Below are 20,428 nucleotides of genomic sequence, written 5' to 3' on the forward strand. Positions count from 1 at the left end.
ACTGCAACCTGTGCCTACCGGGTTCAAGCGATTCTCCCGCCTCAGCCTCCCAAGTAGCTGGGACTACAGGCGCACCCCACCACGCCTGTCTGATTTTTGTTATTTTCAGTAGAGATGGGGTTTCACTATGTTGGTCAGGATGGTCTTGAACTCCTGACCTCGTGATCCGTCAGCCTCGGCCTCCCAAAGTGCTGGGATTACAGGTGTGAGCCACCGCGCCCGGCCCAAACCTTTATTTTATAGATTCCACCTTCTCCCTCAAGCTGCTCCTAGACAAGAATTTTTCAAAATTTTCTCCATGAACACCAGTCCCATAAGAGACAGTAGACAGGCTGGGCACGGTGGCTCACGCCTGTAATCCCACCCAGCACTTTGGGAGGCTGAGGTGGGCATGTTGCCTGAGGTTAGGAGTTCGTGACCAGTCTGGCCGACATGGTGAAACCCCGTCTCTACAAAAATACAAAAATAAGCCAGGCACGATGGCAGGTGCCTGTAATTCCAGCTATCGCAGAGGCTGAGGCAGGAGAATCGCTGAACCTGGGAGGTGGAGGTTGCCGTGAGCCGAGATAGTGCCACTGCACTCCAGCCTGGGTGACAGAGTGAGACTCCGTCTCAAAAAAAAAAAAAAAAAAAAAAAAAAAAAAAAAAAAAAAGACAAGACAGTTGACAAATGTCTACAGCGAAATCAATTTGTAAAATACTGATTAGAGTTTCAAAAAGCATTAATATATTTAAAGCACATGAGAATTACTACAGCAAAAGAACCCACTGACTTTGAGCACTGACCAAAGAACCTTCTCTCATAATACCTATTAATACCCATCAGCCCACAGTAAGAAGTATCACACAGGAGTTAGTGAGTTGAAGAGACCTGGGTTCAAATGTGAGCTTTGTCTCCTACTAGCTTTGTGACCTTTGTTAAATCACATGCTGAACCTAAAAACCTGTACAGTTTCTTCATCTGTAATAAGGAGAACAGTAGGTTCTTGGGTATTCATTTTGTTATGCTTTATAATTTAGCTATTCTTTTGCTGCTACTAATACTACAAGATTTTAAAAATGGGGACAGTTTTAAAGATTACAAGATTAAAGTTTTTAAGATTACAAGATTTTAAAAACGGGGCCTCCTCCCTTCCAGGCAGAAAAACAGCATTATATGACTACATGGTTGACACTCCTGGAAAGGGGTGGTGAGAGGCCTACCTGCAGGGGTATTGCGAGAATTAAGTCAGATAATGCAGGGTGCCTGACACCCTACAATCTTTACTAAGCACTCTGACAAAAGTCAGAGGGCCCTGGACTATCCTGGGGCAAGCCAGAGCCCTGGATTCAGCATCTGCCAAAGAGACATGGTCTGGGCTCCCCCTGCAGGGATCTGCCAGTAGTGGGGGCCGCCTGGGCCCCATTTCCAGAGCTAGGAACTCTAGTTCTCATCCCATGCTTTTATCATTCCACACTGGGGGAATGGGGGTCTAGACTGCAAGACTGTCCCATATAGACACACAATACTTTCCCAAAGAGCTGTCAAAGGTCTCAAAGGCACTTTTTTTTTTTTTTTAAAGACAGAGTCTCACTCTGTTGCCCAGGCTGGAGTGCAGTGGCATGATCTTGGCTCACTGTAACCTCCACCTCCCAGGTTCAAGCGATTCTCCTGCCTCAGACCCCCAAGTAACTGGGACTACAGGCTAATTTTTGTATGTTTAGTGAAGACTGTTTCCCCATGTTGGCCAGGCTGGTCTCGATCTCCTGATCACACGTGATCCACCCACCTCGGCCTCCCAAAGTGCTGGGATTACAAGTGTGAGCCACCATGCTCGGCCCCAGAGGCACGTTTCTAAGTCCTGAATCTGCAGTGCTGGCTACAGGCAACCTTCCCTGCCATTGACAAGTGTTATCAATCTGTTTGACTAGGCTATATGCATAACCAAGGGCCCTGACTTCCCATCTCCAACAAGGAACCACTTTTCTTAATGCAGTTCTGGAGCAAATCCAGATGTTTGTCAAAGCTTGACTGCCCGCATGCTCCCTGACCCCATCCCCCAAAGGGCTCTAGAACAAACAATAAGCCATGTCAGGTTCCTGCCACGGAGCCCAGGCCTTGGAAGAACTAGTATGGAGGTAGGGCTGCATAGGCCCACAAAAATGACTTTGGCACTGACCCAACCTGGAAGGCTTATTAGTACTGGTCTTCTAGAACTTCCTAGCAGCTATGACACAGCCCACTGACCCTTTCCTCAGAATATCCGGCTGCTCTGGCAACATGAGCTCAAAGTCCTGATTAAGGGAAGCTCTCCTGGCCAATCTCACAAAGTGTCAAGCAGAGACCACAGGGTATTATTTACTATTAAGGAACCTACTTGCTACAAAATAAATTGTCTGAAAGTCTCAGTCGGCCAGCTTGCAACTTAATATGCCCTTGGGTCCAGCCCTACTGCTGGCACGAAAAGTTCCAGGACCTCCTGCTTTTTTGTTTTCACAGGGAAAGGAGAAGAGGAAATAACCTTATGCCATCTGGCTTGCCTGCTCCCTCTCTGGGCTGAGCCCCCAGCCCCAGCCCCAGAGGCACTGACCAGTATATGTTGCAAATGTCACCCACTAGTCCTATACCTCAGAGTGACTCTCGAAGGAGCTGACATGTCTATCTCCTCTTTTGGGGGCCTTTCCCTGACTCCCCAGGCTGGGTTCCCTCCACATTGCTCAACCACACCCTCTCATGCCTCTTTGCTATTCCATCTGGCCTGGTGGAAATTGTGTCTTCCCTTCAAGACAAAGCTCTTCAAAGGCCTTACTCATCCCTGCACAGTGGACACTAAATGAAATGTGTGTTGAGCTGAACTATTCTACCACTTAGAACCTGTTTCTGCCTCTGCAAAACAAAGATCACAGCAAACCCCTCCTCAGAAGATTAGGTGCAAACTAAATGAGGTGTCTGGAAATTTTTTTTTTTTTTTGGAGACAGAGTCCCACTCTGTTGCCTAGGCTGGAATGCAGTGGCGCAATCTTGGCTCACTGCAACCTCTAGGTCCTGGGTTCAAGCAATTCTCTGCCTCAGCCTCCCGAGTAGCTGGGATTACAGGTGCCTGCCACCACGCCCGGCTAATTTTTGTATTTTTAGTAGAGACGGGCTTTCACCATCTTGGCCATTCTTGTCTTGAATTCCTGACCTCAGGTGATCCACCCGCCCTGGCCTCCCAAAGTGCTGGGATTACAGGCATGAGCCACCGCACCCGGCCCTGAAAAATTCTTTAAAGGAACTATGCAGGACTGTACATCTCTCCTCTAGGGGACGGTCTTGGAAACTGAGTTGTTATGACACATTTCCAAGATGGCCACCATTTTCCATCTACTCCATGCCCTGCCTAGGCCAGGATGAACCAGAGATGGAGGGACTGGCCAAGATTCCAGCCTGGTGACTGTCTCTCTCCGGCTATGGCTACCTGCCTTACTGACAGACCCACAGGACCAAGAAGGTCAGGCTTTTGGGGGCAGCAGACCAGCCACCTGGACCCAGGGGCAGGATTGTGAGCTCAGGCTCAATTATTTACCAGACCCAAGCCTCCAAGACGACCCATGGCCTAACTTTATAAGAAGTCCTGGGGCTTTCTGAATCCAGAGGGAAGGTCAACCTGCCAAGTCCCAATTCCGTACACACCAAGATAGACAGTACTAAACACAGAAGGTAGCCCATCTCCTGAGACACTTTTAGCTAAATTTCAAGCATTCAATAGATGACGAAGATTCAACTTTGTATAACAACTCTATAGCATCATTAGACTGGTTTTGCAGATGAGGAAAACTGAGGCCTCAAAAAGATTAATTTCCCCGAAGTCAAATTAAAATGGTGGTGCTGTAACTCCAACCAAGTCTGCTGTCAAACTTTTTGGATTTTGTTGTGGAGGCGGTAGGAAGAAAAGCCCATCTGTGTTTCCTGGTAACAAGCCTGTCCAGGGGGCCTTGCTGGCCTCACCAAAGGGCACACGTACACCCACTAGCCCCATGAAAGAGATTTGCAGAGATGAACCTATATCCCCCAGAGAGCTAGCACTGTATCAGTGAAGGCTATCCACCAACTGGCCAGCCAGCTCTGAATTTTCTTTTTCTTTTTTTTGAGACGGAGTCTTGCTCTGTCGCCCAGGCTGCCAGGCTGGAGTTCAGTGGCATGATCTCGGCTCACTGCAAGCTCCGCCTCCCGGGTTCGTGCCATTCTGCCGCCTCAGCATCCCAAGTAGCTGGGACTACAGGCGCCCGCCACCACACCCAGCTAATTTTGTTTTTGTATTTTTAGTAGAGACAGGGTTTCACCATGCTAGCCAGGATGGTCTCGATGTCCTGACCTCGTGATCCACCCACCTCGGCCTCCCAAAGTGCTGGGATTACAGGCGTGAGCCACCGCGCCCGGCCTTGAAATTTTTTTTTTTAATTTTTTTTTTTTGAGACGGAGTCTCACTCTACAGCACAGGCTGGAGCGCAAGGGCTCGATCTCGGCTCATTGCAACCTCCGGCTCCCGGGTTCAAGTGATTCTCCTGCCTCAGCCTCCTGAGTAGCTGGGATTAGAGGTGCACACTACCATGCCCGGCTAGTTTTTGTATTTTTAGTAGAGATGGGGTTTTACCATGTTGGCCAGGTTGGTCTCAAACTCCTGACCTCATGATCCGTCCACCTTGGCCTCCCAAAGTTCTGGCATTACAGGCATGAGCCAGTAAGCCTGGCCAGCTCTGAAATTTTTATGGCCTATTTATTCTCTGCTTGCTCTGAGCTTCATGATTAACACCATGGTTCACTGTTAGCTTCCTTTCTTTTACTGCCCTCTGCCTTGTCAGGCTCTGGCAGCAGCAAGGGCAGCCAACCCCCCTGGCCCAGAGCTCCTCCTGACGGTGCACAGCCCTGACTTCATCCTGTGGTTCCTCCCCCTCCAGTGGAATCAGAAGAGTCCACACAAGAGATGTGGCCCAGGACCTATCTGCCCTACTTTCCCAACTATTTTAAGCCAGAAAGCTAAATTTTGCTTTCAACCAGCTGAACAAGATCAGACTCTCCCAGAACTGACAGGGGTGCCCACTCCACCCAATATCAACCGTTAACTGGAAGAGTCACAGGCTGAGCTCACCAGTGCATGCCCCGTGCCTGGGTGATACACAGTCATTTCCAGACGGCAGGCCTAGGCCTGGGTCTCTGGGCATGTGGCCACCACACCACAGACCACGTAGCAGTGATTAAAGATAGCAGCAAGTAAGCAATTAGCCTTGAAGTAATTATTCTAATTAGTCCAATCAGAGTCTGTTTTAATCTGCCCCATGCAGCCAACAGGGAATAGGAGAATGAATGACAGATAAAGTGATATGAAGATAAAAAATATTTCCTGAAAGAACAGCCTTAAGAGGGGATCCACCCAGGCCTAACATGGGAAGGTTACAAAAAACAACTGACGATTAGGTTTGGAAAGGAGTTTGAAGCACTTCCAGAAGATTCTGTGAGGCCTTGTTCTAAATGCCCAGGTTTAGACACTGCTGAGTCAATGTTTGTGACGCACCAACATCCATGCTGATCACTATTAAATATAAAATTGTATTCTTGCCATGCGGTCTTAGAGGGGTACAGATACCATTGCCACCAACACCAACTGAAGTCTCACTAAGATGCCTACTACTAGAATCCCTCCCCATCTGCACTGCACCACTGTTTTCACCAGCCCCTCCCTTCCAATCTGCAGCTTTACTGCTCATCACCTCTGGGCTAGGATCTGTACCAGGAAAAGAGAAAGCACCACTTCTTAGCAGTTTATATGCAGGATTTGACGATGGGCACTACTAATAGGCAGGTGTTCACCCACCTGCATGCCAGGTAAGCTAAGTATGCAGGTGCAAGAAGATTTAATCAGTGGAAGGGTCCAGACCCTAGAGCAGTGACTCTCAACTAAGGATTCTGCACTTCCCCTGCCTCGGCATTTGGCAGTGTCTGGACACTTTCTGGTTGTCATAAAAAACACTATTGGCACCTAGCAGATAGAAGCCAGGAATGCTGCTAAACAGTCTACAACGCACGAACAGCCTCAACAATGAAGCATTATCAAGCCCTGAATAACAATAGCACTGTTGAGAAGCCCTGATCTAGAGTTCACCAGAGCACCCTCAACCACAGTCTCTACTAATGAACTCCATCTGCCTCCCATCAACATCCACCCCCTCTTACCTATGGCTACTCCTGCTACTGCAGCCAAAGACACTGCTGTTGTGTATTTCTCCACCTTTCTCTGCTTGGCTCATTCCTAGTCACTTTTCACATTCCAGTTCATTTCCTCCCCTAAACTTCCAACACTCCAAAGTGGAAAAGATGTCCCCCTTCAGTGTGCTTCTGCAGTTACCTTCCTGGGCTATAACTTATCCTCCTGTCTGAGGCCTCCATGGGGCTTGAACTACATGAAGGGAAACTGTCATGTTTCAGGCTCCACCAAATCCCTAGTTCCTTTCCCAGTGAGGGAGCAGGGGATCACTGAATGGTTGTATATGAAAGCAAGCAGCCATTTAAGTACCTACCCTGTGCCAGGCCCTATCTTAGACAACAAATCACCACATTTAATTCTAATAGGCTTTGGAAGTTGGCATCATCCCCACTTACAGATGGGAAAGCCAGCTCAGAGAACGCCTACAAGATCCCAAAGCAAATGAGAGAAAAGCTGGATTCAAAGCCTGGGGCAGCACTTTTCAGGACATGGCTGAGCCTCCCACACTAACACCACAGCCAAGTCTGAATCTAGAAGGGCTGACAGGGACTGGGAAAGCTTTAGGACTTTACTATTCTGAGGAAAAGATGAAGAGAATTTTCCTGATGATGCAATCCTGTTGCTGATCACTAACAGACCTGCATACTAAGAACTCGAAACTTCTGTTCTTAAAATACAGGGTGGGCATGTGTTAAGGAGAGTAGTAGTCCCAAAACCAAAAAAAATGCCTTGTGATCCCCTCATTAAGCACCAGACCACTACTAGACCTCCTGACAACCACCCTGAGGGCCAATGACTACGCAGAAAATTAATATCCCGCTAAGAGACCAAATGGTCCTTGTGTGAGGTAATTTTTGCACTGAGAACCCGTCAATGGGGTCAGACCCCAACCTGCCTTACACAGCAAGCACCCTGAGAGGGTGTGTCCTGGAAATCCCATCTTAAAGCATTTTGCCAAGACATCCATCTAGGAGCGCCATGAAGATCTGAGAAGCTCAGAAGCCCATTATAAGAAGGCATCTGACAGCTAGGTTGTCCTCTAAGTTTCAGATGCCTAAAGAGCTAAAGTATCGCTTCTGCTACTACTGACTTCCCACTTTCCCACCAGGAGGTCTTGGACATTACAAGGCTCTGCTGCCATCCCCAACATGGAAGCAGCCTCAGCTGTTAGACTCAAATGAAACAGATGACCTGCTCTCATAATATCAAGAAGGCTCCAGGGACCCTGCTTCTCCTCATGACTTTGGCCCTACGGACTCACTTCAGAACCTGGGCTGCTCACGACAAAAGCCCAGTGTGTCCTCACCTTGTGTTTGGTGGTGGTCAACCAAGCTGCTCTGAGAACAGCTGCGGTCTAGACCTAAGAGGTTTTGGGTATTACTCAATTACATTACTAGGTTTACCTTTTTCAGGACTGGAAGGAGGCCGCTTCCAAATAAATTTTCACTTCACATAAACAGCAAAGGTGTTCCCAATGGCAATCTCCTCTGGGGGCCAGGGCACTGAGCTAATTCTCAGCAGGATCTGGGAACCGAATATAGGCCAAAAGCCTAAGTTCTGCTGCTCACGCAACTGTAAGGCCAAACAGTCAAGAGACCAGCTGTATTCTGTTGTATTCAGTCCTGACTACAGGTAACACGTTCTTACAAAGAACTGATGGGCTCTTCTGCAGCCAGGAGGGAAGAATTTTAAGAGTGTGCTGCTCTGTATGCCTGACCCAACCACTAATCTGTTCAACTCCAGGGAAGTCACTCCCCCTCCTGGGAATGGAGAATGTGCTTCAATTAAATAATCTCTGGGGCCTTTGCCTGTGACTACTTTCTCTGTTAAGGAATCCAAAAATGGCAGAACAAGAAAGACTTTTAGATAAATTCAAAAAAAATTTTTTTTAAAGCATAGATTTGTAAATGGAAGGCCAGAATGGAAAACCGGAAAATCACAAAGGGACTTATGCTAAGAAATGGATGGTGGGGAAAAAAAAAATCAAAGGGAACAGCCTTCTGAAAAGATGGCTTTCGATGAATTCTCAGCCAAGTCAGTGATCCCGTCAAACCTGCCTTCGGGGACAGGATTTCCACATCGGTTCCCTATTTTCTTGCTATAGGTATCTTAAACACAGAACCCTTCTCTCGCTCCCTACAATCTACAAACAGAAGAACTGGTCAGAACTGTAAAAAACGCAGACTCCTACGGGCTGCTGCTTTCTGGGCCAGGGTGGGTAGCTAAGGCAGCAGGCGCAGGGCCGCCCCCTCCACCCGGGTGGGTTACCTGAGCACAGTCACGCTTCCCCTGCGCACCGGCAGGGAAAGCACTGGTTCCGACACCCGAATAGGCTTGAACTGGAACTTGCAGCCGAAGCACAGCGCAGAGTCGCTAAAGAAGGACACGGACACGATGGGGCGCTCGAAGATGTGGATGGGGTCCACGTGAGACACGATGCAGCCGCCGGGCTGGTAGTCGTTGATGACGGCGCTGTTGACGAAGCCCTCGGGGATGACGCGGTGCTCCACCAGCTTTTGGATCACCAGCTGGTGCACCCACTCGGGGATCTCGTCCACGTCGCCCGGCGGGTAGAGGCGCTCCTGGCCGGGCCCGCGCTTCTGCAGCTGGGCGCCGTAAGTGTAGCCTTCGCCGAAGAAGTACTTGTTGCGCAGTGGGGCCCGGTCCACCGTGTGCTCGTTGTACAGGCCCTTCTCAGCGCGGGACACCACCTCGTCAATGCGGGCCTCGATCTTGGCGCACTCGTCCTGGCTGAAGAGGCGCATCTGGCGGATGCCGCTCTTCACCTTGCGCGCCTCCTCCTCCTTCTGCAGCTGCTGCTCCTCATAGTCGCTGCGCTCGGGGTCCGAGTCCTCCTGATACTTGCGCTTGGCCCCGGACACAGGGTAAGGTTCGGCGGCAGCGGCGGCTGCGGCTGCGGCGGCTACGGCGGCTGCGGCAGCGGCGGCGGCCTCCCGGCTGCCCGCCTTATAGTTGTCCCGGGACGTCATGGACTTGAGCTTCTCACGCAGGTCCGTGTAGCCGCTGGCGGCCGCCATGGCCCCCACGACGCTGCTCTAGGGTCCTCCGGGGCGGGCGGAGCAGCCGGGCATGGCTCTAAGGGGACGCGCCCCGGGGCCCCCGGAGGGAGGGGGGTCCTTAGCGCCGAACCCCCATGCGTGAGTGGGGGACCCGGCGGGGGGCGTCGAGGGTCCGGGCGTGGGGTAGGGCCTCAGGAGCGGCGGGTCATGCAACGGTGGCGACAACGGGGCTTCTTCTTCCTCCACCTTCTCCACGTCCCGCGGGGCAGGGGCGCCGGCAGCGCCTCATGCCGCGGAGGGCTGCTGCGGATATGCGGCCCGACTCCCGACCAGACCCTCGGACGCCCGGCCCGGCCCGCACTTTAAAGCTCTCCGCACGACGTCACGGGCAGGCAGCCCGACGTCCGCCAGCGCCGCTCCTTAGCGGGCTCCTCACCGCGCACGCGCAGTGCTGCCGGCCACCGCGGCTCCGCGCGCTACGGGCATGCGCGTGCGTGCAGGCCGGGTCGGCAGAGGCGCCGGCGCAAGCGCAGACAGGAACCGCTTGCCGTCTGCCGCCCCTCCCCCACTCTCTGAGGAGCTTCAAGGGAACGCTCTCAAATAGCAACCTGTCTTCACGCCGCGCCGCCTCCAGGACCGAAGGGCTCCCTCTACAGGGGTGCGCTCACATTGCCAACAGTGTCGCCATGCCGCGTCACGGCATCGTCCGAACGCCCGCAGACGCCTCAACCCCAGCGCGCATTCACCAGGGAACCGCCACAACGTAGGCCGCTCCGTTACCTCCCCCTTTGGCGCTTCCACTTCTTTAATTGGGCCGTGGGCCACGCGCCGGGCAGGCCCTGACTGGAGTTTCCGGAAGTCGGTTGGTAATCATGCGTGTCAATCAGGCAGTCTCCTTAGCTACTGTGTCCGTCACTTAATTAGCGGCTGGGCGAGCAGCGAGGACCCCTAAAGGAGAAATGGGTGGTTAAATAAGTGCCTGAATGGAGACTCCACCTGAGTAAAGCCCTTAGAACGCCTAAGGAGACTTCTGAAACCCGCGAAAACTTCTCAGACTGCGGGACCTGCAGCACCCGGCCCCAGTTCTGAACCCAGATAGGAACGTCCGGCAGAAGCCAGACGCGCGTTGTCGGGGTACAAGCCAGCCTGCCGCCGCTGCCGCCGCCGCCCGGAGCGGACGTTTCACGAGTCACGTCCCGGTGACGGCGAGCGTGGGGGCGCGCTGGGGTTGGCGTCGAGCCTCCTTGGTGCTGGAGATGGGCGTGGGGGCACCTCTTACGGGGACGCTGGAAGAAAACTCCAGGAAACGAACGGGCGCAAGGCTAAGGCTAAGCTATAGATAATGACTACAGTCAATTCAAAAAAGTTTTGAAGCAGTCAGCAAAGGCGTTGCCGGGCGCGGGGCCTCACGCCTGTAATCCCAGCACTTTGCGAGGCCAAGGCGGGCGGATCACTTGAGCCCAGGAGTTTGAGACCAGCCTGGCCAACATGGCAACCCCATCTCTACAATAAAATTTTAAAAAATGAACCGGGCGTGGTGGCGCGCGCCTATGGTCCTAGCTACTCAGGAGGCTGAGGTGGGAGGATCCCTTGAGCCCAGGGGATTGAGGCTGCAGAGAGCCGAGCTGGCGCCACTGCACTCCGGCTTGGGCGACAGAGCTCCAAAACAAAACAAAAAGGCGTAGCCGTGCAGGATGCACTGGAGGGCCCCGACAAATGGGGGTCGGGGGGGGGGGGGATCTGCTGGAAAATCTCCCATGTCTCCCAGGATAAAGTTCCCCTGCTTTATTTGGCACTCAAAGCTTTTCTTCAAGACTCTTCTGGCCTTGGCTCCTCCTCTCCTCTCTTTCCATGTACACTGAGCCCCAGCCTGGTCCTCATCCTGTAAGCCAGGTCTACAAACATACTGTGTCTCACCTCCTGGCCTTTGCCCAGGCTGTTTGCCATGGCTGTTGCCCATGCCAGTTCCTTATCACCCGTCTCCCTCTCTCCCTCCCCCTCCCCCTCCTCCTCCTCGTTCTTTTTTGACAGAGTCTCTGTTGCCCAGGCTGAAGTGCAGTGGCACGATCTTGGCTGACTGCAATCTCGACCTCCCGGGTTCAAGACATCCTCCCACACCTCAGCCTCCTGAGTAGCTGGAACTACGTAGAGGCGTGTACCACCACACCCCGCTAATTTTTCTGTTTTTAGCAGAGATGGGGTTTCACCATGTTGTCAAATTGGTCTTGGAACTACTGGGCACAAGATCCTCCTGCCTCGGCCTCCCAAAGTGCTGGGATTACAGGCGTAAGCCACCGCGCCCAGCCTGGAATGGACATTTTTTTAAAAAGCTTATCAAGTTTTTACTATGTGCCAGGACCTGTGCATATACTAGCCCAATTAATCGTCCAAACAATTCAATGAGGAGGGCATTATTATTATTACCATTGTATATATAGGGAAACAGGCCCAGAGAGGTGAAATGACTTGCCCAAGGCCATACAGCGAGTATGTGGCCTAGTGATGATTCAAACCCAGGCTGCCTGGTTCCAGAATCTGTGCTGTCCCTCACCCTCACCGGGGCTCCGAGAGGGGAGAGTCCTAGCTCAAGAGCAGTCAGGGAGGAACACAGGGAAGCTTCCAATGCAGTGTCCGTTATGGGAGAGGCTGTGTCAACCTAGAGAAGAGGTGATTCACATTTTGGCTCAACCTGGATGATCTACTTCCAAGAAGCCGCTTGTAGTCTGTGTGGGAGGCCCCAGTTGTAATCTGAAAGCCAAAAGGGCCCCCTCGTTTTCACTCTGCCACATCATCCCTTCCTGAGCCTCACAGTTTAGCTTGACTAGGGAAAAGGTTTTGGGGCAAAAGAATTAGCCTGACACCCCCACCCCCTCACACACACCATGTATGATCTCACAACAATGAGAAATGAGGGGCAGAGGGCAGGCCTCAGGGCTGCCTCATGTTGGAGCGCACTGTGCTCTGTTTTGGGGGTCCCTATACTGAGCATCAGCGCCGCAGGCAGAACCCCAGGGGTTAAGTGAGCTGCTGCCAGGCATGGCCCCTGCGCAATGGTAACTTGATTGACACCACACTCTTTCTGGTGAGTTCCTTACTTTCCTCACCTTGGGGTCTGCTTCTGGGGAAAGCCAACCCAAGGCAGTGGTGAAAAGCAGGACAGCCCTGTGGCATTTGTATCAGGGGCTCTTTCTTGATCCTCTCCATCCCAGGATGGTCTGATTGACCCCCTAGTCCTGCCAGCTGGGCCTTCTAATCTCTCCCCAGTTACCAACTTCTCCCCACCCATCACCACCACTAGAATCTATGACAAGTTTTCCAGCTAACACTGCAGCAGCCCCCTCTGGTCTCCCCAACTCCTACATTCGCTCACCGTTCAGTGGTCAGAATGGCTTTAACAAAGTACAGTCTGTGCAAGTTGCGCCTCCCCTTCCCCCTCTGGAAAACCTTTGAAGGCTGCTCATGGCTCTTGGGATGAAATCCTAAATTTTTTTTTTTTTTTTGAGACCGAGTCTCGCTCTGTCGCCCAGGCTGGAGTACAGTGTCGCGATCTCGACTCACTGCAACCCCCGCCTCCTGGGTGCAAGTGACTCTTGTGCCTCAGCCTCCTGAGTAGCTGGGATTACAGGTGCATGCCACCATGTCCGGCTAATTTTTGTATTTTTAGTAGAGGAGAGGTTTCACCATGTTGGTCAGACTGCTCTCAAACTCCTGAGCTCAAGTGATCCACTGGCCTCAGCCTCCCAAAGTGCTGAGATTACAAGTGTTAGTCACCATGCCCAGCCCAGAAATCCTAAATTCTTTTTTTTTTTTGGAGATGGAGTCTCACTCTGTCACCCAGGCTGGAGTGCAGTGGCATGATCTTGGCTCACTGCAACCTCTGCCTCCCAGGTTCAAGCCATTCTCCTGCCTCAGCTTCCTGAGTAGCTGGGATTACAGGGGCAGGCTGCCCCTGTATATTATTCGTATTTTAGTAGAAACGGGGTTTCACCGTGTTGCCCAGGCTGGTCTCGAACTGCTGAGCTCAGGCAATTCGCCTGCCTCAGCCTCCCAAAGTGCCGGGATTACAGTCGTGAGCCACTGCGCCTGGCCCAGAAATCCTAAATTCTTAATGTAGCCCAGAAGCCCTATCGAAACCATCTTTGCCAGCCTCTTCAGTCTCAGATCCTGCTACAAGTAATGCGCACCTCAGGGCCCCTGCGTATGTTGTTCTCTTTCCTCTTTCCCTAGCTAACTCCCACTCACAGGTCTTATCCTAGTTTGCGGTGATTTGACTGTGATTAACTGCCAGTGCCTGGTATTTGCCCATTCACAGTAGGTATTTAATAGCTATTGAATGGCTGAATAAGTAGATAAATCCTTTCTCTGCTGCCATGGATCTCGCAGCTATGCCCCCATCTACCTATCTAGTCTCCCCAAGTGTCCTCTGCCCCGCACAAGCTCCCCAAAGCACCAGCACTTTCTATCAACATTCATTCGTTTATTTTTTCATTCATATGACAAATATTTTTTAAGTGCTTACTCTCTGTTAGGCATCCTCCTAGGTTCTGGAAGATATAGCAGGGAATAAACATGATTTTCTCTGGAATGTTTATCCTGCTGTCTTCCATCTATTCTTAGCAAACTCCTACTCATCTTTCAAAACTCAATGCTAATGTCCCATTTTCCAAGAAGGCTTTTCCCAAACTTCTCCCTTGTACCACTCTCAAACTTGTGTGGCCCATCAAGTGATGGGGGTCTGGGGTTGGGGATACCCAAGGAGTGGGGGATGGTCTGTTCGTAGGCAGTGAATCAGGGGCCTAAGGTAACTCCAACTCCTGCCTCCTCCCTCAGGCTTGTTTTCCAGCCACTTAGCAACTCCATGGAGAAATGGCTGCCAGGCACACCTTTTGTTTGCACAGAAATAACCAAAGACCAGAAATCCAGGCTGACTGGCAGCACAAGGAGGGGCCCCTTAGGAGGACATGTAAGGGCTAGGGTGTGGAGTTGGAGCAGATTCCAACATCAGACCCTGAGTAAACCAAAGGCAGAGGCCAGTTCATCTGGGCAACTAGTGTGGGGCTTCTGTGTCATAGGCAGGAGTTAGGGGCAGGGTCTGCAATGGGTACATGGCAGGAGGCCTCATGGTCCTGCCTTCTGCTCCACTGCACAGTGGGCCAGACTTTTGAAAGTTCCTCCTGCTATCTGATCCAAGTTTGCATGCTGCCATTCCATCCCAGTTCAGGATGGGTCTTCTTGTGTTGCTGGGGATTTGAGTTGCTCCTCCTGCCTCCTCTTAGTGTCCTCCAAGGCTCTGGCCCCTTACAGGGGTCATTGATCCTGAGAGGTTCAGTGATTTCTCTGAGGCCACACAGTGAGTCTTCTGGCAGAAGGTACTGGAGAGCTGGGGGCTGGGTCAGAGCAGGGTGATCTCGCTGGGGGGCAATGTGAGCCGCTTCTCATGGGCACTGAGCAGGTTCTCCACGTGCACGGCCACCACACGACACAGTTCCAGTCCCTGCAGGTGACAGTGACAGTCCACGCCCATCCAACACTTCCCCAGCTCTTACCTTGGGGTGGGAAGTACAGAATGGAGAGGTGGTTGGGAGATAGGTGGAGACCATCATTCATGCAGGGACCCTTGTCCCCACCTCCCCCAGGGCCTGAGAGGAGCATGAAGGGCTGGAAGGCCGAATGGTGGGGTGTGGGCTGCAAGGGGTAAGCAAGCAGGAGACCAAGTGCCTCTTCCGGCTTTGCTCCGTGTGAGCTGTGTGACCCGGGGTCTATCGCTTCACCTCTCTGAGCCTCAGTGGCCTCATCTGTAAGGTCTCAATTGACCAGGGGCCTGCCTCACAGACAGGGCTGTGGTGAGGATTCAGTGAGGCTTTATTGCATGTAAATTCTTTTTTTTTTTTTCCTAGACGGAGTTTCGCTCTGTCGCCAGGCTGGAGTGCAATGGCGCGATCTCGGCTCACTGCAACCTCCGCCTCCCAGGTTTAAGCGATTCTCCTGCCTCAGCCTCCCGAGTAGCTGAGACTACAGGCATGCACCACCACGCCCAGCTAATTTTTGTATTTTTAGTAGAGACAGGGTTTCACCATGTTGGCTAGGATGGTCTCCATCTCTTGACCTCATGATCTGCCCACCTTGGCCTCCCAAAGTGCTGGGATTACAGGCATGAGCCGCCGCACCCGGCCACGTGTAAATTCTTTAGATTTAAAAAATATGAATCCAATCAATAAATGGTAACAGTTTCTAACTGTCTGTTGCCATGGTTACCGCCTGGCTCCCACAGTGCACAATGGGCAGTGACCCAGGCTTAGTGCTCCCAATTGGAGCAGGGTAGGGGAAGGCATCAGGGAATTGCGGAAATCAATCTGTGAATGTGGTTCTCAGACGAAAGCCATTGTTGGAATCCCCCCAGGGAAGCTGCTCTGAGAAAGGATAAAATCATGTTAGAGGCGCACTCTGAGTGTTAACTGTGTGCCAGGCCTTGTCCTAAAGGCCTGATGTGTCCTACCTGTTTTAATCCCCACAGTGTCTCTAAGAGACAGGAGCTATTATATCCCATTCCACGGGTGGGGAAACTGAGGCACCGAGCCTTGAAGCTCCAGACTGCACAACTGGTAGGTGGTGGGATTTGAACCTGGATGGTAAGAGGCTTGAGGATCACACTCTGAAGTGCTCTCTGTTGAGGTTAGCTGTGCTGGCCCTGCCTTGGGGGCCACCTCGACTAATTAAATCAGCGTGTGCAAATGGAGTCTTCTCCTCCAGCCAATCCTTTACCTACCTACATGCTGCCATGTTCTAGGCCTTGCTGGGATTGTTGCTGCATTTGACAGTGTGGAACCTGAGGCTCAGTGAGAATCAGGGACACCTCAAGATTCCCTCACACAGCCTGTCAAAGGTAGGCAGGATAGGGACCCAGGTCTGTTAGTGCAACACTGCTGCACTTAGACATCACCTCCTCCTGGAAGCTCTCCCTGATTACCTCCCAGATAGCTCAGGTCCCCTGTATACCCTCCCAGCACTGATCAAGGTATATTTTATATCTGAGACCTGAGGCTCTGTGAGGGCCAGAGCTGAGGGGGTCTCAGTCACTTCAGTATCTTTGCTACACAGAGATGCTCAGTGGATCTATACTGAATGAGTGAATGAATGTAGCCCCTGACACATACAGGCCAGAGGCAGAGAGGGCAGCATAAGGAGGTCAGGTGGTGCTGCAAGGAAGTGGGAAAAGCAAAGAGGCCTTCATCCATCCATCTATCCACCCACCCACCCATGCAACCAACAAATATGTATGGAGCATCTACTATGTGCCAGGCGCTGAGTTATGGACACAGCATGAACAAGATGGATACGGTCCTGCTCTCTTGGAGCTGACATTCTGATGGGGGAATGATACAGTTTGGATATTTGTCCCTTCTAAATCTCGTGTTGAAATGTGATCCCCAGCCAGGCATGGTGGCTCATGCCTGTAATTCCGGCACTTTGGGAGGCCAAGGCGGGTGGATCACTTGAGGCCAGGAGTTTGAGACCAGCCTGGCCAACATGGTGAAACCCCGTCTCTACTAAAATACAAAAAAATAGCCGGGCATGGTGGCACATGCCTGTAATCCCGGTATTTGGGAGGCAGAAGAATCACTTGAACTGGGGAAGCAGAGGTTGTAGTGAGCCGAGATTACTCCAGCCTAGGCAACAGAGCAAGACACTGTAGTAAAAAAAAAAAAAAAAAAAAAAAAAGAAAAGAAAAGAGAAGAAATGTGATCCCCAATGTTGGAGACAGGGCCTGGTGGGAGGTGTTGGGTCATGGAGGCAAATCCCTCATGAATGGCTTGGTTACCCAAGGTAATGAGTGAGTCCTCACTCTAATAGTTCACACGAGAGATGGCTGTTTGGGCCCTCTCTCTCTTGTTCCCTCTCTTGCCACGTGATGTGCCTGCTTCCCCTTTGCCTCCTGCCTTGAGTAAAAGCTTCCTGAGGCCTCCACAGAAGCCAAACAGATGCTGGTGCCACGCTTCTTGCACAGCCTGCAGAACTGTGAGCCAGATAAACCTCTTTTCTTTGTAAATTATGCAGCCTCGGATATTCCTTTATAGCAACGTAAAACAGACTAATATAAGGAGACAATACATAAACAAATAACTAAATGATTTCCAAGCCATAAGTAGGGCTATGGGGGCAGGGATCGTGAGTTCTTAGGGAGGAAGGTTAGGGAAAGCTTCTAGAAAAAGGTGATATTTGTGCTGAAACCCAAATAAAGGGAGAGAATGGGCCCTGTGATGAATCAAGGAAGAGCATTCCAGGTGGAGAGGACAGTGAGGGCAGAGGGCCCAGGGCAGGGAGAACAAGCTCAGCACAAGGGAGCCAGGGTGGCTGGAGGAATGAGCAGAGATGGGGGAGGTGGGAGAGGAGGCCACAGAGGTCATGGGAGGAAGGGACAGGGATGGGAAGGACTCCCAGATTTGGGGCCTGAGTGCCTGGGAGGATTGGGAGGAAAGCTGGAGCTGTTGGTCTCCAAGGGGGATGCTGAGGGAGCCTGGAGCTCAGGTAGTCTGGGCAGGAGGTAGAAGTATGGATGCTGTGATGGTAGACATGGTTTTGAAAGCCTCAGTATCAGATAGGGTGCCCTGGGGAGAGACCCAGACTCAGCAACGTTTAGAGATTGTCTAGGGGGTTAGGAGTGGTGGCTTACACATGTACGCCCCTCCCTACACTTTGGGAAGCTGAGGTGGATGGATTACTTGAGGTCAGGAGTTCAAGAACAACCTGGCCAAAATGGTGAAACCCTATCTCTGCTAAAAATACAAAAATTAGCCAGGCATTGTGGCATGCGCCTGCAGTCCCAGCTACTTGGGAGGCTGAGGTGGGATTATCACTTGAACCCAGGAGGTGGAGGTTGCAGTGAGCTGAGCTCACACCACTGCACTCCAGCCTGGGCAACAGAGCAAGACTTTGCCTCAAAAAAAAAAAAAAAGATAGTCTAGGGGAGGAAAGACCAGAAAAGAACCAAAGAAGGAATGACCAGGCTCACACAAGAAGGCTGGAGAAGGCTGGGTGCAGTGGCTCACGCTTATAATCCCAGCACTTTGGGAAACTGAGGTGGGAAGATCATTTGAGGCCAGGAGTTTAAGACTAGTCTGGGCAACATAGCAAGACCCTGTCTCTACTGAAAAAAAAAAAAAAAAAAAAAAGAGGTAGGAGAACACCACAGAGCCACTGCAGGGGCTCACGGAGGTGGCCTCTGGGAAGGAGGCAGCAGACTCCAGGCAGGAGCAAATTGGGGTGTGGTGAGGAGTGCATTAGGACCCTAGACCCAAGTAACAGGCTCTCCAAGGGGCACAGGGGGCCAAGGAGACTTTGTCTGGTCCTGTCCCTCAGAGGCAGAGCTAGGACAGTGGAAGTCTCTCTCTCTTGCCCTGGGAAATCACCCCCTCCAAGACAGGCCCTGTCATGGGAGTGGTGCTGGGCCCAGACCTGGAGGGGGGATGTTACAGGCTGGACAGGGCAGACGTGTGGGTGTCAACCTCAATTCTGCATCTTCTCTGGGCCTGAATCCTATCTCTTCAGTGGGGTGAAAACGCTAGTCCTGCCCTGACCCCAGGGGCGTGTGAGACTTGGACAGGAGTCTAGAGGTCATCCATGCTTTTTTACATTTTATTTTAGAGATGGGGTCTCACTTTGTCACCCAGGCTGGAGTGCAGTGGCACCATCACAGCTCACTGCAGCCTCGAACTCCAACTCCTGGGCTCAAGCAATCCTCCCGCCTCAGCCTCCTGAATAGCTAGGACTACAGGCACTTTTTTTTTTATTTTTGCAGAGACTAGGTCTCACTATGTTGCCTGGTCTCAAACTTCTGGGCTCAAGTGATCCTCTTGCCTTGCCTCAGCCTTCCAAAGTGCTGGGATTACAGGCATGAGCCACGGTGCCTGTTTCACCCCTGCCTTTTAAGTAACAGCCACAGTTGCTACAAACATAGGAAGGCACAGGGCAGGTGGGTCTCAGTTTCACCATCTGTCACACAGGAAGCCCAGTTTCTCCACCCTCAATCCTGGGGCCTACAATCCAGCCTCCACATCTCAGCCCAGGTGAACTTTCTCAAACCTCTAGTGTCCTTGCCCTCTCATCAACCTTCTATGGCTCCGTACTGCCCTTTCCTGTGTTCCCACTGCCAAGTTGCTTCCCTGGATGGCCACCCATAATGATCTGCAGTTCCGTGCTGTGCTGTGGTTGGTTCTGTCCCATGCACTGGCCTGGATACTCCCTGGGGCATGGCAGGGACCTGACCTATCTTGGAGCCAGGCCCAGAGAAGGGCCCAGTGAGTGGAATGTTGGGCTTAGCGCTGGGCCCACCTGCTCCAGCTGCAGCTGCAAGGTGCGCTGGGCTGCCACGTCCCCCAGCGCAATCTCCACGTAGGGGTAGCTGGAGTTGGCCGTGGGCCGCTGGGTCCGCGTCGACTGGATCTCCTTCAGGGGGAACTTCACCATCAATTCCTGGGAGTAGGAGGAGAGGGGCCGGACAGGCCTGTGGGCGAGGATAGTCTCAACCACTCTTACCCCTGCCCTGCAAATCAGATCTGTAGGAGGCAGGAGACTCACTCCAGTTCAAGTACCAGTTCCCCAGTGACTTGCGTGACCTTGAGCAAATCACTTTACCTCTCTGGACCTCAGTTTCCTCACCTATAAAATTGATTCAACAAATACTGATGAGATGATGCATCTATCATGTACCAGGCACTGTTCTAAGTGCTCTAAGTGCTTGGGATAGAGAGGTATTGGTGCCCTGAACTTCACATCAAAGTTGCTTCTTGTGAACACCTCCACCTCTTTTTTAAATTTCCTTTTTGTGGAAAATGGGGCCTCCTGTGTTGCCCAGGCCAGTCTTAAACTCCTGGGCTCAAGGAATCCTCCTGCCTCTGCTTCCCTAAGTGCTAGGACTGCAGATGTGAGTCAAGTACCTAGCCTGTCTAGGGGCTTGTTTTCTGGCCCAGGAAGCAAACCTGGACCACATACAGGGAAAGTCAGAGTGATAGATAGTTAATGCCTCAGAAAGAAGCTCTTGCTAATGACAGATGGGAAGTGTTGAATGGACACCCCAGCTCCCTCACCCCCAGGAGAGAAGGAAAGCTCTAGTCTGTCTCTCAGGGCTCCCCAGCTGGACTGACCTCCAGGTGCCCACATCAGCAACTTGCTTGCTAACACCCCCTCTAC

General features: G+C 51.9%; 2 protein-coding genes across 46 annotated transcripts in view; both read right to left on the reverse strand.

The window, feature by feature from the left end:
- ALKBH5 (alkB homolog 5, RNA demethylase) overlaps positions 1–12,064 on the reverse strand; it is a 28,731-nt gene extending 16,667 nt beyond the window's left edge. The window contains exons 1-2 of one of the 3 annotated variants that reach the window (XM_063798883.1): positions 11,666–12,064; positions 8,490–10,189 (exon numbers count right to left, since the gene is read on the reverse strand). In XM_063798883.1, coding sequence (XP_063654953.1) covers positions 8,490–9,259 — 770 coding nt within the window. In that variant the 5' untranslated portion in view covers positions 9,260–10,189; positions 11,666–12,064. Of the gene's footprint in view, positions 1–8,489; positions 10,443–11,158; positions 11,247–11,665 lie in introns of those variants that run through there. The other 2 variants (XM_063798884.1, XM_054670345.2) reach the window with 2 other exon arrangements.
- A 1,633-nt stretch (positions 12,065–13,697) lies between these two features.
- Positions 13,698–20,428, reverse strand: part of MYO15A (myosin XVA) — a 61,115-nt gene continuing 54,384 nt past the window's right edge. For 26 of the 43 annotated variants that reach the window (XR_010152971.1, XR_010152934.1, XR_010152968.1 and 23 more), the window contains 2 exons: positions 19,571–19,711; positions 13,698–14,735 (listed from right to left, as the gene is read on the reverse strand). Coding sequence is in view for 7 of the 43 variants with exons in the window: in XM_054670318.2 (XP_054526293.1) it covers positions 14,634–14,735; positions 19,571–19,711 (243 nt within the window). In the remaining 36 variants the exon portion in view is untranslated. Of the gene's footprint in view, positions 14,788–18,854; positions 19,185–19,259; positions 19,898–20,428 lie in introns of those variants that run through there. The other 17 variants (XR_010152961.1, XR_010152962.1, XR_010152964.1 and 14 more) reach the window with 8 other exon arrangements.

Source organism: Pan troglodytes, chromosome 19 (genome assembly GCF_028858775.2).
Source record: "Pan troglodytes isolate AG18354 chromosome 19, NHGRI_mPanTro3-v2.0_pri, whole genome shotgun sequence".
In the NCBI taxonomy this organism is placed as follows: Eukaryota; Metazoa; Chordata; class Mammalia; order Primates; family Hominidae; genus Pan; species Pan troglodytes.